This window comes from Agelaius phoeniceus, chromosome 1 (assembly GCF_051311805.1).
Source record: "Agelaius phoeniceus isolate bAgePho1 chromosome 1, bAgePho1.hap1, whole genome shotgun sequence".
NCBI classification, from domain to species: Eukaryota; Metazoa; Chordata; class Aves; order Passeriformes; family Icteridae; genus Agelaius; species Agelaius phoeniceus.
Window position 1 is genome coordinate 66752055 of NC_135265.1, and position 18175 is coordinate 66770229.

The 18175-nt window shown below is 44.7% G+C and overlaps 1 protein-coding gene across 1 annotated transcript in view; it reads left to right on the top strand.

Annotated features, from left to right (window-relative positions):
- Positions 1–4186: 4186 nt before the first annotated feature.
- Positions 4187–18175, top strand: part of NEDD9 (neural precursor cell expressed, developmentally down-regulated 9) — a 38171-nt gene continuing 24182 nt past the window's right edge. The window contains exon 1 of the mRNA XM_054637070.2: positions 4187–4313. Coding sequence (XP_054493045.2) covers positions 4302–4313 — 12 coding nt within the window. The 5' untranslated portion in view covers positions 4187–4301. The remainder of the gene's footprint in view (positions 4314–18175) is intronic.

The window sequence follows — 18175 nt, forward strand, 5'->3', positions numbered from 1 at the left end:
ATTATGACTCCTATGCTCAGAAAGTGCAGTGGAACTATAACTAAATTCATTTTAATCCAAACCCCCTGGCCAAGTATCACAGCAAGAAGAAATGCAGATGCCGCACAACATTATCCAAGAGATAGTTAGGCCTTTGTATAGAGGGGGGAAAAAAGAAAAAAGACAGCTCAATGTTTCCCAAACACAGAGCTCACAGACCCTTCCTGAAAAGACTCTCTCAACTGTGAGGGAGACACTCTGCTGTGTCTCTCTTTTCTCAGATTGTGTCAATGGGGAAACGGGAACAAGGGGATTTTTGTTTGAGTAACCTTTCAGAGCAGGATCTCTGTCTCGTGTTCCCCTATCAATTGTCACAAGGTGATAGCTGGCTGCTGTGCTTCAGCGGGTATTCCCTTCCCGGCCTGCTGGCAGCTCTGCTCCATGCTGCATGCCGAGGGAGGGCGGGGGCAGGCCAGCCGCAGAGCCCGGCTGATAAGCAATCCCTGTGGCTGCCCCATGTGATAACTTCACCTGCTGCCACCTCCCAAACACCTCAGCACCCCAGCTGGCAACCAGGAGGGCAACAGGAAGACACAGAGCAGAGACATGATTGGAAAAAAAGAGAGCAATAAGCTCAGCAGGATGGGGTATGAGAGCAGGATACAAGCAGTAGGTCGCCCAAATGAGCAGAGAGTAATATTAATTGCCCTCAGCAAAAGCAAAGAAACAAACAAAAGCCACTGACAGAGGCACAAGACGAAGTCACAGAACCCATTTGCTACTCTGCTAGAATTGCAGTGGAATAAATATGAGGCAGTGAATCAAGCCATTGCTGTGCTGTGAAGCAAAAAAGGCACATTACATGAATTACCCTCCTGAGAACTTCAATAGGACCTTGTAGTTATAAATCCTGGCAATACAGCTGAAGTTGCCTCTGAAACACAGACATCAGTACTGCCTGGTCCCAGCTTCCTCATCAGCAAGTTGCATTGTATAATTGAGCTGATTATCCAAGGCAACCGACTCAAAACTTCCCTAGGCTGTGCCTGAAATACAATATTGCACAGCAAAGGCACGCCCGCCGCCAAGGTCACCAAGAGCAGCAGGGTGCTTGCACCAACCACAGACGCGCCTGCTGCAATCCCAGCTTCTCACAGCAAGGCGAGGAGCTCAGCGGATCACGTTTACAAATCCCTCTTTCAAGGTATATCCAATTCCCGATATCCGGGATAGACCATGGAGCTCTGCCATGCTGCCGGCTCTGCTGCGAGTGTCCCTCTGAGTGGGAGTGTTCCACCCTGGGGGAAATTAAAACCCCCCTCAGGGTAAATGCAGTAGGTGAGAGAGGGGGAGGGAGGGTGCGTGAATAAAACGAGCAGTGGGACTTTGCCGCGCAGTGCTGAGCGACGGCAATCTGTTTTTCTCCCCGTAAAATACCAGCTCTCGTGCCTGCTCCTTCAGAGTTGTAAAGTACAGCTGCCAGCACTGAGAGACTTTGTGGGTTTGTGCCCAAAGTGTCATTCCAGTGGCATCTAAGTAAAAGTATTTAATAAGAGTTATGGAGAGTGATAAAGGCAAAACAATACACGTACAGGAACACCAACTAGAATTTCATATTGACACATCTGTTACCTCATATTAAAATCAGTCAGGGACATTTTACACACATTACAAGCAATGCAAGCTAAAATAATAGCAGAAGGCACAGCTTCTCAAATGTGCTTAGGTTTCATAATGTGATTGTAAAGCATTCTGAAAAAACACCAATTACAAGAAAAGTACCAGTATTGGTGGGATGACTGGAAACCAGATGCTCTCTGAGTTTAAATATAGGTGAAGTCAGTTACTTATTTTTGTTTCCAATACTTATTTGGTTCTTGCTGATGTGGTTTTACAGTCCTTAATGCATTTATCTTCATGGTAATGGTGCCATGGGAAGAGATTATAGAGAGTTTATTCAAGGAAGGAGATCTGGATGCTAGTCCACTATCATGCTAACACCTTAGCCATTGCATCCTCTGTATCTGAAATTAATTTTCTACTTGGAATATGAAGAGCAAAAACATGCAAAAAGAAAAACAGTGTTTCTTTGGTTCTTAACTCTTCAATTAAGAAATGCTCCAAAGAGATTTGCACTCTCTTAATAGTAAGCTGGTTATACATAATCACTGGAGGAATTCCTTTCTTAATTAAGGTGTCTAAAGACACAGCACACAAGTGAGTTTTACTCTCTTGAAACTACCCACATTTATTTTGATGCTGCACTTGAAACAGCCCTGCCCTAAACCCAGTGCATATAAAATATCATCTGTTTCATGTTTCTTCTTGGGAAATCAGAAGAATCAACAGCAACAACAAAAATGGAAAGAAAGGCCCAGAGAAAAACCCCTACAAGGGGTTGGAGCAGCAAAGCTACAGCCCAGCCACAGTGGCTCTTCTGCACTGCAGAAAGCAGGAACTTGTCCTTCTCACGAACTTCTGAGACTTATTTTGTACTGACAGGGACACACACCCATGAGCTGTTATGGCATGTGCAGTCAAGAACTCAGCATAGGGAAAAAAAAGCATTTTTGCATTCAATTAGTAAATTTGTAGAGTACAGCCACATATTTTATGCTGGAACTGGAGAACAGAAGAGATTGCAGATAAAAGTATGACATTCTTTATCAGTCAAGAAGCCATTTTAGCAATAGGATCCCTCTCTAGAGGATTAGTCACATGAGAATTTAAGGATAACATTGCACTATGAAATGTAGTTATGTTTGTAATCTGCCAGTACAAGATTATTCTTTGCTATTTTTCCTTAGGCCACCAGAAATAGCCTTGAGTCCATCTGTGACCTAAAAATATTGGGTAAGATTCAGCTCGGGTAAAAAGGAGAGAATTTATTTCCTATTCCTCTAAACAGGCTGGAGTATGTCCCATACACAAAGATTCCTATAATGTGCACCATATTAATCATGCCTGATTAAGAGATCTAACTTGAAAAGCATGGAGGATCACCACACATCTATTTTCCCTGCTCTTTCTTGCTTCCAAGATACCAGAGTTAATTATTACTCTCTTCCAAATAATCCTTATTTACAATGGTCACTCTTTATAATGGACATCTCCGGGCCATTAAAGCATTCTTGGCCTATGGTGTCTAATCAGTGTTGAAATTGCAGCCAGGCAAAGCCAACACTTGGCAGATTGATTCGAGCAGTAGTAGTTGAAAAAAATCATCTTCTGAGGACAACTGAGAACAAAAATAATTGCAAAGACATGAACAAGGCAGTGTTCAGCGCCTCCAAGAGCTGCACGTGAGAAAAATGCCTGTGGGAGGGATGGATGGAAAAGGTTCACAGAATCAATTAGGTTGGAGAAGGTCTCTGGGATCATCGAGTCCAACCCTTGACCAATCACCACCTTGTCAACTAGGCCATGGCATTAAGTGCCATGTCCAGCTGTTTCTTGAATATTTGCAGGGTTGATGACTCAACCACCTCCCTGGGCAGTGGATTCCAATGGGTTACCCACCCTTTGCATGAAAAAATTCTTCCTTATGTCCAACCTGAACATCCCCTGGACATCTTGAGGCTATGTCCTCTTGTCCTGTTGCTGGCTGCCTGGGAGGAGAGACCAAACCCCATCTGGTACAAAGTCATGTAAGGGTAGAGAGTGTCAAGGTCCCCCACTAGCCTCTTTTTCTGCCTAAACACCCCCAAGTTCCTCCAGTCTCCCTTCACAGGACTTGTGCTCCAGACCCATCACCAGCTCCGTTGCCCTTCTCTGGACCTGCTCCAGCACCTCAAGGTCTTTCAGTGAAAGGCCCAGAAGTGGACACAGGACGTGAAGTGTGGTCTCACCAGTGTCCAATACAAGGGGTAACTGCCCAGGTCCTGGTGGCCACACTAGTGCGGATCCACACCAGGATGCCATTGGCCTCCCTGGGCACACGCTGGCTCCTGCTCAGCTGCTGTCAACCTGTGCCCCCAGGTCCTTTTCCGCCGGGGAAAAGTGAAGGCGAGCAGCTTTGAACAGGCACGGGCGGGGTCCTTGGGAGCAGGGCCGCCAGCCCTCGCTCTGTGCGGGGCTCTCTCTCTCCGGCCATCGGCGGAGGGAGGCGGCGGAAGGCGCCGCGCCCGGTCTCGAACCCGCGGACCCCGCCGGCGCCACCGCGGTCCGGGGGCGGGGAGTGCGGGGCCGGGGCCGGCTCGTGCTCGAGCGCCATGCAAACGCGGGCGGTGCTATGCAAATGAGCGCGTTAGGCTGGCGGGGCGGCGCGCGGCGGGGCGCGCAGAGCGCGCGGGGATGCGGCGGGGCGCGGAGACGGCGCAGCCATGAAGTACAAGGTGAGCGCGGCGGGCGAGGAGCCCGCACCGCACCGCAGGCGGGGGTCCGACCGCTCGGGGCTCCCCTCCGCACCTCCCCGAGGCGAGCCGTGTGCCCGCGGGGCGGCCAGGTCTCCCTTCTGCCCTCCGCTGCGCTGCCTCCGGGCGCAGAGCCCCGGGAAGGTGTCCGCGGGGAGTGGGAAACGAGGGGGCAGCGAAGGGGTCGGGCTGCGGGGGCCCCCCGGGTGCTGTGTCGGTGTTGGCGGTGCGGGGAGAAGGAGCTCCTCTCGCTTTTCCCGCTGGTGCCGGCCCTGGATAACGGGGTGAGCCCGGGATCGCGGGAAAGGTGGCGGGGCGGTGCGTGATGGCCAGGAGCGTTTGGGACAGGTACCCCGATCCTCCCCGGGAGCTCATTCACCTCCTTCCAGGCGCTTGTGGATGTTTCCTTATCACGGTGCGGTCTATTTGATGCATCACAAGCGAGGGAAAAAAAAAAAACCCAAACGTTTTTTAGAAATTGGTAACCTATCTCTCGTATTAATTCCTATCATCCCCGCTTATTCAATAATCGCTTTTAGCGATCTTTTACCAGAGGGGGTTGTGGTTGGTTGGTTTTTTTGGGTTTTTTCCCAAAAGACACAAATGTAGAACCTTTTGTCCTAATATTACTCAAAAACTTCTGGGCAAGGTACAGAATTGCCCACGGGGCATTAGATTACTGTACAGACATACCGTAATCTTGTGCGATTGGAAAAAAAGGGGGAGGGAAGGAAAAACTTTCCTTGCCCTGCCAAAAATAACTTCAGCGTCAATAAAAAGGTGATTTTGGAAATGTCACACGCTATATACTTACTTGGAGACTGAGTTGCTTTGGAAGTGAAGTCCATCTCTGTACTAAACTGAGGCAGCTTGGTGTGAAAGGGTGCTGATGGAGTGGCAGTGTGTGTGAGAAGTACAGTGATACCCAGGTAAATGTGCAGGGATTTTTGTGCTCTTCTGTACATCTCTGAGCTCAGGCCAAGTTTTCAGGGTCTCTCAAGCCAAACTTTGGGAAAGGTCAGAGTTAAGTTTCCAAAGCAACTGCCAGTTTCTCCATCTCATGGAAAAACAAGGGAAAAGAAATTGTGTTAGATGTGGGTTGCCAAAGGTAATCCATGGCTTTTTTTTAATTATTATTTTAAATTGTATCTCAAACAACTGACTGATTTGAAGTCTGAGATAAAATCCATCTCTTCTCTTCTATCTGCTCCACCTCTGATCAGCCCAGGTAGACTTTATACCTGCCTAGAGAAGGTGTTACTCTGAGCAGAAAACATCAGGCACTCGAGGGTAGAAGAGCAGTGTCACCGTTAGTCCAAAGCTCACAAACTGCTTTCAGGCTGCCCAGGGCCAAGGAACACTTGTATTCCAGCAGCAAAATAATGGTCCTGTATAGTTATACAGCTTCCTGATTTCTTGTATGTAGGCCAGTGGCCCTGCAAGAATAGGGACAGATAAGGTGGCTCAAAAGGGGGAAGTCTTCCCTGCTCTGTAATGTTTCCTTTGCCCTGTATTGTGGGAATGAGGATTTTGGATTTGGTTTGTGATTACATAATTCTAGACAGAGAAGACTAGACAGAGAAAGAGCAAGCCATTAAAAATAAATAAATAAAAAAGAGAAGACTGAGGGGTTTGGCCTCAAAAACCTTCTAGCTGGATTACAGTGTTTACTTTCCCGGGGAAATGTGAAGTAGTTACAGTGTTTAACTGGGACAAACATTCTTAGAGCTATTTCTTATCCCTAGAGTAATACACAAAGAAAATACCTGCACATTCAGTCTTTGTTCTTTCTGTATTTTCTCCCTTTCTTTTATCTTCTTATAGGAAAACTTTTTTTTTTTTTTAATTGTACACATGAAATAAAGGAACAGAGAATGCTAATGGCCTGCCTGGGGACAAATCATCACTTCAGAGGAGGCTTAGCATCCAGGTGCACATTTGGCTCTGTTTACCTGCTCACAGTGTTATACTGGGACCTGTCATTCCTTCCTTTCATTGTAATAGTCTGTAAGGCTTCATTTGAAGAAATTATTGAAGTGCTCATTATAGTTTAATTCAGGGTTTTAACAGTAGGACAGAACAGGAACTGATTCATGGGTGAGACCCTGAATATGTCTCTCCATCACTCATGACTTTGCTTTCAGTGTGACTAAACCCAAGGTCATTTCTGGTCTAGAAATCCTTTTGGTACACAATCTATACATTTTTTATTCAGACATTTTCAAAACTTGTTCCCTCCCTCTCTTCCTTCATCTAAGCTTCTTTTATTGTCCATTGCATTTTTCCATTTTAACACTCAAGTCTGAATCCTCTGAAAGGCAAAATCCCTGTGGATTTAAGCAAGTTCAGAATTTTACCTTAAATATGTCTCTACACCACTGTCTAGCTTTTGCACACTGTGAGAAATTCAGTGATTCTGTGACTATTTAAAGCAAAGAGAAATTTAACCCCAGGTCAGGTCCTGCTCTCCCATTCATGTACTACTTAAATGACTGAGAACACAGAAGTTATTTTAACTGAGCTATGGAAAGATGGGAAAGGTTAAGCATAAGAAATACTTGCGTTGGTTTGGAGCACTTCTTAGTCCTGCTTGTCTAAAAACTGCTTTCAGAAGTAATTCCTGTAGGGGTGCAGTTGCATGAGGGCAACACCTCAGTTCTTTGATGACAACAGCTTGCTTTTGAGCTAAATCCCCATGTACAATAAAACTGCACCCCATCAAGTTCTCACAGGACTCCATTCCAGTGTTCTGTAATCCAGGAGTAGGGTCAGCCCTTTCTGAAACCAAACACAGGCTGTGACTCCAAGGATGGAGCAGTTACAGCTAGCTACAATGTACTCTGTAGCAACAGAAATTCCAGTGGGTTTCCATGATGAGGGAAGGACATGGATAGGAGAGGGTGTATCTGGCTCCCAATGCCTGCACTCTTATCTCAGGCAATAAAAGTGCAACAGCAGCAAAAGGGAGAAGACATTATCATAACAAGGCTGTTCACATGGAAGACAAAATAAGAGGGGGAAGGAAGGAAGAAAAGGGGATTTGTCTGTTTACTAAAACTTCCAAACGGTGAAAGAGGAGAGGAAAAAAACCCTGCATTCCTTACCTCATTTAAGCCAAAAGGAATGACGTAGATGTGAAGTATGAGGTCTTGATTATCTATTTTTAGATAATTTGTTGGGCAAGGAAGAAACCTAAATAGGGTTCGAAATGCCTGCCATTTGTGCTAAGGCACAGTCCTGTAATATATAGACTTGATTACAATGTCTGCACGCCAAGACAAACAAAATAGTGTCCCTGGGAAGAAATACAATATTCCCAACCAGAAGTGCTTGTGAAAAGCTGCTTGTAACCCTGGCAATGAAAGACTTTGAGTGTTGGACCATGTAAAAGGAAAAGAACTGTCTGTACTTTATTAACCAAATCCTCTCTGTTTCATTTATTCCTTCTGCCTCTTCGTTTCACTTTTTTTTTTCAGTATCTCAGCAATCACAGGGTGGCAATCTAACTCAGAAGTAAATAGGAACTGTAAAGTCTTGTAAAATGTAGTTAGGAGAAGAACAAACTGACAAGGGGAAAACCTGTCCAAGTTTGTGCCGTCTCTTTTACTGCAATGAGTTTAGAATGGAAGTTTCATGATTTTTCTCTCACCTGTGCACCTACAGGATGAGGTGGCTGAGGTCTAGCAGGGTCAGACCCAAGTCAGCAGCAACACCAGTGAGATGTAGCCAGAAGGACTGTCTGCTTCATAAAGCTTGGAGGGCCACTGTCATTCTCAGTTCTGGCTGTAGCCTCTGTGTGCCCTCCTTCCCCTCCCGTACTGCCCCTGTAGATTTATATTTGTATACTTAACAGAGGAGAGTGCCCCACTGCCCCAGGGTAGTTGAGAAACTCAACACAGAATTGAATGCACAATTGTGTCCACTTGCCCTACCAAAGTCTTGGTAGGACAGCAGAGTGCTTTTACTTCTGTTTTATAATGGAGCTGCTGAGGCTTAGGGATGTTACAGTGCTTATTTCAGAGGAAGAATAAGAGCCATCACAAAGCATTGCAGCCAACAGCATGCAGTTTTTTACCTGGTTTCTAAACTTGTGTCTTTTTATGCTAACAGCTGCTCCTGAGTAATGTAGCTGTGAATCAATTGAATCAGAAACTGGCAGCCTAATCTGTCTCTGTCCAGTAGTTCCTAGTATTTGATGGGGAAGCAGAACTACCAAATGAATAGCCTTCCTTATTTTATTCATTGTTCCATTTGATTCTAGATAGAGCAAGAGGCATTAGATACTTGTCTGGGAGGGTTTTACTTTTGCTTTTAAGGTCCTGCTAGAGGTTGCAGGTTGCACGTTAGAGTCCTACTTGGCCTAGAGGTATCTTGACTCAACTCTACTGATTCCAAACAGTGCCATACTATCAAAATACCTCATCGACGGGGACCTATCAGATCAGAGAGCAGGAGAGCTGTCTAATAGTAAGACTTTATGGAAACATCTTCTGCAAAGAAAAAATGAAAGCACATTTCAATGGTTATTGTCTTAGGCTGCAGGACTCTGCTATTTTGCAGAATATAGTCCAGACATCAGAGAAGTCTCATGATGTGTTAGTGGGAACTTGCTACATTTTTGGAGCACAGTTCCTAAGACTACCGACAAACTCATCTTTGGAATCTTACCATCTCAAGCCCAGCAACAAGTGGGGTTAGAAGACTAACTTGCACTGATATCTGATCACTGAACACTGAACTGCTGCGTGTGGTGTCTGGGGAGACATTTGTATTAGTGTATTGCCTGTGCTCCATTATAAGTACCAGAGTAATTGCAGCAAGGCCAGGTGCATCTAGAAAAGTAGAAAACCAGGAGCATAGAGCTTCCTACATGTCCTATTGCTGTTATCAAAGGTGTTAAGGGCATGGGAGTGCCTTCTGCACACAATAGATGGGCTTAGGTCACTTAAGGGCCAATGGGAAGTCACTTTTGCCATGCTTATTTTATTTGGACTAACTTATTACAGCATTTAAATACTTAAATCCCATTCATACCAGCAGCAATTAGGAACTCACCTGTCTCCCAGGGTCCAGAGTTTAATTCTATTTTTAAAGCAACATGAGTGCTTTAGAGGAGTATGCAGTCTCAGCCTTGGCTGCAGCACTTGTGGAGGACCCTTATCTTGCACTGTTCCAATTTCTGGCTGCTCTTGATGGAGACAAGTAGCTGAACTTCTTAGGACATAAAGCCCACACGCCTCTGCAGGAAACCACTTTCAGTGACATTTGGAATCACAAATGCATAAGTCACTTTTGAAGAGGCTTCTTTTCATAACAGATGCTCTCTGAGCATCCATGAAAGCAGTGGACATCTCCTGTTAGAGCAGTACTCTGCCCCTGAAAGGTGCTTTATGCCAAGCCTTCAGTGGGCTTGATCAGATACTCCTCTGGGACTGTATTATGAAAATAGTATTTATGGCAGGTATTGAGCAATGTTTATTAAGTCAGGCCACTGCTAAGAAAAGCTGCATGTAGAGGTACTTCTGCCTGTAAATGGCTGCAACTCTCAGCATCAGTGAAGCTGGGTCACTTTATAGCAGTTCAGAGTGCAGCCTCTGCATATTACTGCCTGATTATCACAGCCTGCTCTTGGCAAGTGCCCGCTTTCTTTTGCCTTTTGGTCTAGACATTACAGTAGTGGAAACTGTCTTAATTTTAAGGAGCTCATTTTTCCCCAGCAGATTTGGACGTAGCTTGTGCTTGACATGAAACAGGGCTGCTAAAACTATAGTTCACACTCCTAGAAACACAAGTGCATAGCATGACAAAAATTGTATATTTTTTTTGTCTATAGGGATGAGGCCTATTCTCGCCTTTCTATTTTTATGTTGGTTTTGAAAACACTTTCTTCACAGTCAGAGTGGATCAGCCTGCCAGAAAAGGAAGAGAAATAAGAATGGGTTTACTCTACAGGAATGCAAGTCAGCACATCAGAAGCCCTTTCTTAAGCAGGCCTCATCGACAGCAAGGTTGAAAATTTTAGCAATACCATAAATCATTTGGTAACAGCAAGTCTTAGAAAATGCTGAAGGAGCCTAGGATCAAATCTCAGTTCTTCCAAAGCAAATGACCTGCTTATCTGAAGACAGAGAGAGGAAGATACAGACCATTAAAAATCAATAATTCTCTTTTTAAAGAAGTTTCTGATCCAAAGGGTTAAGTACAAGACAACCAGAAGTGTGCACTCTGTTTAAGATACAGCTAGCAGTAGGTGGTGTCATCAATGTCCTTGTCCTGTGGACTTTACATCCAGTTAAAATGCTTAGGGTAATAAACCAATTTTTACTGCTACAGAAGGGCGTATTTACAAGCAGATATCTTCTTTGTTTTCTGTCTCTCTTTTTATACTGCTTTATTTTATTTGCAGCCCAGGAACTGCCTAAACCAATCTCTCACAAGATCAAGATCTTACATGATGAAGCTGAAGTTGTGCTTCAGCCTGAGATTGAGCAGAGTAACCAGAGCTGCTTAAAACTCATTTGCACCTTCACCATCCCTCTTCTCTGGGGGTACACTTACCCTGAAAATGTCAGCTTGCCAAAATTGAGCTGTTCTGGGAGGCTTGTTGACTTTTGGCCACTGCCCTTTAGGATGGAGATGGCTCTGACTGGACCTGGCAAACATCAGCTGCCAGCCAGGCTTGGCTCCCCTGGAATTCTCATTCACAGGCAATGTGCCTCCTGTCCCACCAGCCTGCTGAGGGCTGGAAGCAGCCTGGAAAGAGGAGTTCCTGAGCTTGTTTTTCTTTAGTTAGCTGGACTCTCAGGGCATCCCAAATTGTAGCTGCTGTGTAGTATCCCAGATGGTGACACTAAATTGACAGAGCAGGATGGCTTTCCCTTCTAATGAATTTTTTGTTTTTTTGAGAGACCTGGGTGAAAGAAAGGCATGTCCTGGTTCATCGAGATTCTAGACTTTAAAAAAAAAAATTAAAAAACATACTTTTAAAGCTGAAGCCATCAAACAAGTAAGTTGGTGGCAATACTGAGGTCCTGTGTCTACACAGCTATGGTTTCTTGACAATCAAGTTGGAATTGTTTCCCCAGAGCCACAGAAGGAAGGGTTAATTTTGGAAAAAGGGTTTGGGTTTGTTTTTTTTTTTTTTTTAAGGAAACTTTGTCTGGGAGAGGACTGCTCACAAATGCCAGAAACTGGAAAACTGAGAACTCAAAACACACGTTTTGGGATTCTTTCTTTCCGTACTTTTTCTTCCCCCTTCTGCTCTGCTTCTTCAATTCTTTAGCATTTAACATCCGATCTCCTTTCATTAAGTTTTTAATTGCTTGCCTGAGGGAAAGAGGTTAAGTTTTACATCTGCTTTTTGATTCTGATGTACTGTGGTTTAATCACAGTGAGATCATATTTACTCTAAGGGTATTGTTTGCATGCTTGGTTTTTTTTTTTTCCTCTCTCCCTGTTGATGTCACAAAAGGCATACAGCCCTCAGACAAATTTGAAAAGGCCTTTTAAAGTCATGGAACAAGATCACACCCTTCCTTGGGTGGGGGGGGAAAGGAAACCGGTTACGAGGGTGAAACATACACAGAAAGCTTAGTGAGTTAGGTGTGGTGGAATTTCCCAAAATATTAATAGATCTTGAAGGTAAGTCAGGGGATGTGATTTGTATTCCCAGAGAGAGCAAAGAGGATGCTATTTCGGCACTCCTGTAAAACCCCAGGAGCTCAGGGGCAATGAGAGGAATGAATACGTGATGAGCGGATCAGCGCTCTGCCTGGCTGTAGGTGTTTCTGTCGCACGCTGTGTGCGACGCCTGTGATGGCAGCAGTGCAGGGTGGGTGGTGTGCAGCCCAGCAGCGCCCTGCTCGGTGCCAGGCTGTTGTCCCAGGCTGTTGTCCTGAAGGGCACTGTCCCAGCCGCGCCCCTTGGCCCTGGAGCCAGTTCCGCTGCATCCAGCTGGCCGCGCACAGGGAAAGGGAGTGCCCTGCTCCCTTTGAGCTCCTCCTGCTCTGTGCCATTCACGTGTGGTTTGGGAGGAGGTACGGCCCTGGCAGCATCAGAAACACCTTATTTAACACCGAGGATATTATGTTTCTGTGATTACCTTTGTAATGTTTCTCACCCCCTCTGATTGAAATGAAACGGGGCAAGCCAATAAACCAAAACTCAGTCAACAGATGAAAGAATATCGTCTGAGCAAACAGAGACAGCAGAGACAGCCTGAGTTGTTTTTTTTCCTTCTTGCCAATGTAGAATTATCTTTTTGTTGCTCTCAATAGATACGGAGCCAGAAATCTTTCTTTTCAACTCACTATTCCATTGGGAAACATCAGGCATGGCAATAAGCTGATGCACTCAGTGCAGAATTGTGAAGTATTTTATTCACACAGGCTGGAGCACCAGTTAGGATCTTTGTTCTATCCTTCATTTTCACATTTTTCCTTCTTTACTTCCCCCCATACTCACTTTTTTTAGCCTCTTCCTTCTTTCATAGACATGCATTTGGATTCCCTCCCAAGCTGCAGGTTCACTGCTGTGCCTCAGTTTCACAAACTACTTTGCCAACTACCTACAAAAAAAAATGGATACACAAATATCTCCTATTTTCTTAAAATTAGCAGTTTTGGTGCAGCAAAAAATGTTCTCAGACCAGAGTGCTATCAGTCTCTCACATGTTTCTGTCACATGTGAATCCTGGTCTTTGGTCAACCAATGGGCCACATCAGCATCTTTGGCAGGAGTGTGAAGTGCCTGAGCCCTTACTTGTTCTGCTCGGTGCTTGCCCACCCTGCTTGGTGGAGTGTTGTGTCTGCAAAAACTGGCAGTGAATATTCCAGAGCATGACAGCCATAGTGCCTACTTTGGCTTACCCAAGTGTGGTCCTGTAAGAAAGAGAATGTTCCTATTTTTCCTCCTTAACTTTCTGTGTAACTTGTCTCACTACCAAAAAAAAAGTTCCAGCCAGGGCCAACTCTGAAAATCAGGCCTCTCAGGCAGACAGAGGGGCTGGGACAACTTGGTGGAACAATGAAATAAGGCACTTGGCTCTCTGCCCTGCAGAAAGAAGGTTTTCCACATCTCAACCTCCAGGCAGCTTGGTCTGCTTTAGCATGACTAACGGCCTGTGTTCCAGAGATGCACAGGACCAGAGAGTAAGGATACTTAGGGTGGATAAAGACCTCTCCTCCTTATGGCTCTGCTGGCTCTGTTGGCTCACAGCTCTTTCATTAGCTGTGAAGCCAGTCTTCCAAAGCTGTGCATGGAAAAGTGCCTTAATTTCCATCCAGCTGGACTTGGAATTGTTTGGGTGAGCAGTGCTTGACCAGAGAAGTATCTTTGCTAAACCAAAAACTTGTGGGTTTTGGTGTTAGAAAGCAAGAGAGTGCCTCAAAAGTAGATCTATAGGCTTTGCCTGAGGAGTGAACTGAAGCATTACCATGGTGAGCATTTGCTGCTGGGTTCCTTATTTTGTCATTAGCTGAGAGCCAGGAGTCAGAGTTCCAGAGCCAGGCACAGGCTGGGTGCTCGGGACCTTTCCCCTGCTGCAGCTGCAGTAGCTGTGAGCCCTGCTAGTGCAGAGGCTCTTTGATAGGGGCTGTGGTAGAACTTCCTGCATCCTCTCTGTAGCTGTACATTTCATCTTGACATAAAGAGCAAAAGCCTGCACACATTTGTTGCTCGCAATGAGTTGTTTCAGGTCTGTACATGGATGGGGGCTGTTATGGCCAAGCATTGCCATTTCATAGTCCCTTCCCCATGTCACTGCCCACAGGGCCCTGCCCAGGAACATACCAGGGCAGCTTTGTGTCTATCAGGTACTGCCTTTGCTGTTCATACTGCCTTCTTCCAGGTTTGAGCAGACCAGCAAAAGACATTTCTCAAAGCTTAATGTCTTATTCAGTGACCTTTGTCAACTTCTGTTAAGTAGCCTTTGTGATAGGTTGCTTGTTACAGATAGACCTGTTACCTACTGTGCCTCAAGAGTTGCTTTCCTTGCCAACACAGCACAATGAATGCTTTATTTCAGGGGCAGTGACAGTGAGAAATAGAAAAGGAGAAAAGAACCAAAGTTAAACTGTCCAATGACTCTTGCACTGAAACCCTTGTGTCAAGAAGCCACAATAAATCTAAAATTTTCCTTTCTTCTACCAGCCCTGCTTGTATCTCAGAATAAAACTCACTTTTTACAGTGTTTTCAGAACAATCCTTTTATCTCACAGGCAGATCCTTACTGTTGGGCCTAATGCAGCCCTACAAGGGTATGTAAATGCTTAAGCTTACTTTGGAATAGCAGTCATTAATTTTTAAGAAATCTATAAGATGGGAACCTGTATCAAAAATATTATGAGATGGATAACTGAAAGTCATCCAACCAAAATTAAGCTACTGGTTTGTTCACAGACATTGCCCCCACCTTTCCTTCCTTTGTTCCTCCCTTCCTACTCCCAAGCTAAACATAGGAGAGAAGCTGTTTGTCATTTTAAGAAACAGTTTGCCCAGTAATAGAAAAAAGGAGTCCCACCCTCTTTCAGTGAAGAGCAGAGGCAATTTTCCCAGTCCTGTTTGCACATAAACTCTACACACAGGAAGCAATATTATAAAATACAAGACAAAGCCGAACCAAACAATACGCCTCAGCAGCCAAGCACAGAGCGGGGATCAGTATCCTCATATTGCACCTCTGAGGGATGCAGCAGGAATCCTTTGAGCTTATGGTTGGTTGAGCCTTTTCCTCGAGCGTTCATTCATCGTGGAGCTGGCTGAGAGGAGTCAAGTGGGCAGCCCTGTGCTGGGAGCTTGGCACCGCTGCGCCGGGCCCTTAAAGAGACCATTGTGTTTAATCTCCTAGAATGTCATTTGTTATTCCTGCCTTTGCTGCCATGGCTCTGGGCACCTCACACACTCTCGTTACCCACGTCACTGCATGTGTTTACTCTAACAGAAGTGGTAGATGTTTCCACTCTTCTCTTTAACTCCTGCCTCTTCTCTCTTCTGCCACTTAGCCTCATCAACAAACACCCTCTTCATCCTCCAGACTACGAATTACAGAATTCTGTCAGTTCTCCTCACTGCAGAGAAGGGCAGCCAAAACAGGTTGTGATCTTCAAAGTATTTTCGTCTGTCCTCATCCAGCTGCAGATGTGTCAGCCACCAGTTACAACAGGCTAAGGAGAGAGTAGACACCTTTGACAGTTCTGTAATAGACCTCATTTATACAGCTGAATTTGGCATGTAGTTCCATCAAGATTTGAGAAAAAAATAGTTTACAGAGTCTTATTTTTTTTGGTTGGTTCTGCAATTAGAACAGCTGACAGTTTTTTTCTTGCTTACTGGGTCATGCATCCTAGGTGCAAAAGAAAGAAAAATCTGAGGTGTACAGAGAATACAAATTGTTCCTTTCCAGCTTTTATCTAATGGACTTTAAATGGCATTAAAGGAAACCTCAGACAGAAGTTTCAAATCCCAGGTTCACTTTACCTAGAGGGAGCTTGAAAGCTTTACTTTTGTCTCAACCAATGTAGAAAGTTGGGACCACGGGCACTGTAATCTGCATTTGATCTTGAGAGTATCCATTTCCGTTCCCTTACTTTTAGACAGTTTGACAGAGTCAGCAGAGTGTGCTGAGCCTTTTCCTGCAGTATGTTCCAGCTAAAATCCCCAGGCAGCAGTCATTAGGGTCAGGCTCCATTTTCACTTTGACCTGCTGACAACTGAGATGGCACTTTGTTAAACAGAAGACTGTAAAACTTCCGATTTTCAGTGATTTTACATAAGATGCTTTCTACTGCACTCATGAGCCCAAGGTTAAGAGGAATTTAAGCTTCTTGAGAACAAATGCGGGGTTTTTTTGTTTTGCTTGTACAGAGCATTAACACCATGGGGGCCTGACCCTGGCTTCAGCTTCCAGACATCCCAGTATTGCTAGCAAGGCTTGACACAGAAGCTGCTGAGTCTTTCCAATCCACCATTAGCTGTAGAGAAGCACTCATTACTTCAAGTAGGGCTGTCACAGCACTGAGAGCTCAGGAGAATGGAGATGCTGCACAGGGACCACAGGTACTTTTGGATTTTGAAGAGGGTACCACAGCACCTATCATGTAGTTAATTTAACTGGACCAAAGGAGAGCAACAGACACTTCAGTATTAGTCTTATTAAAAGGAGCTGGTAGCTGCCAGTATCTTCATTTTATGAAATGCAGCTGATTTCTGTAACAAAATTTTTTTCCCTATCTAGCATCAGGTAATTTTTCCCTAGCCTTTACAGAACTTGATTTTGTAGCTCTGAATCTGTTGCACTCCCTTTTTTTTTTCTTTTTTATTGGGAATATAAAGTCCCTTTAGAGGGACTTCTGTGCAACTTATTAGTTTTGAAAACAAGTTCCAAGACAATTTTCTCATTGCCCTTTCTCTAGGAAACAGACAAGTTCTTTTTAGCATTTGGTGATACAAAAAGGTCACTGCTGTGCTGTTGGCTTCTCATATCAGATCTTAGTGCTTACTTGGTGCCAGTTCTCAGGCAGTTGAGTGGACAGATCCATGCCTCTTTAGAGCAGGTCCAATTAATTTCATGTAACTGTCCCCACTCTCTGAGCTGATGAGACCAATGAGAATAAATATTGATATATGGGCTACAGTGCCCACAGAATCAGAAAATTATTCAGGTTTGTCAAATCTTTGGAGATAAGGCCCACAGGTGTTGAAAGATGCCTTTGATCAGAACTTCTTTCTGTGTGATGAAAAGTAGAGACGACCATCGTGATCACCACAGCAGGTTAAAGGTACCTGTGGTTTCCAAAAGCTTGCTTTCTGTGGTCACAAGTGCATTTTTCTCATGGTTGATTCTGCTGACTTGTGAAAGTGACTGTGACACTGTTTCTGAAGCTCATACTTAACAATCCTGTGAAGGAAGAATGAAGTCAGAGAAAACAAAGAAGATCTTCTTAGCAGGAGCAGTGCCTTTGCTGCTGGCACCAAGCAACAGGCTTAGTGTTTCTGGTCCCAGTGCTTATGTGGAGGAATATTTTTCCTGCTTCACTGCTCCATCAGTGACTGGTGCTGGTGGCATGGCTCTGGGCTATTTAAAAGGCCTTGGGGAAATGACTGTGAAACAAGTGGCAACCAATTAGTATGATTCACATACTGGTGCCTGAGTTAACACCAACAATGAGAATCTGAAGCTGTTTGCAGCAAAGAAGTTCCTGAAGCACATCCAGAAAGTGTTAACATGCTGCATGCCAGGTGGTGAGAAGGTCACTGGGACAGAGATAATGAGCAGCTAGAAAAAAGAATTCACATGGGAACTTTTGTCTGCTCTAATTCTACCACCATTTCAGCTTTGTTCTGAGAATTCCTTTGCTGCAGAAGCTAATCAACTTTTCAAATACCTTTAAACACCAAAGTATAGAAGAATACACATTTATCATTGATTTAGCCTGCTTGGTTAGTGCCTCCCCCACCCAGCTGTAATCTTCCTCCTTTAAACAACTCCCCTGTGAAAGTCTTCTTTTATGTTGCACAGGCTCTGGTCCCATTAGTAGATTTCCCTTGTGAAAGACATGCTAGAAAGAAATGTGGAAAGATTAGAGATTGACTTGAATATTCAGATTAGGCAGGGGCTTTTGTTTTCTGAGCTTCAGACTCCACTAAGCAGCCTGGTTGGCACAGCAAGAGTATAGAGGTAGTCCCCAAGAAAAGACCACTGGTTTTGACCATGCTTAAATAATAGTTCTACAGTCCTGCCAAGGCATGGACAAAAATTGCTCCCTGCTTTATCTATATTGGGATATCTTAGTGTTGCTGACTGATGAGCTGAGTAGACATACATCAGAGGGAATGGTGGGCCCCAG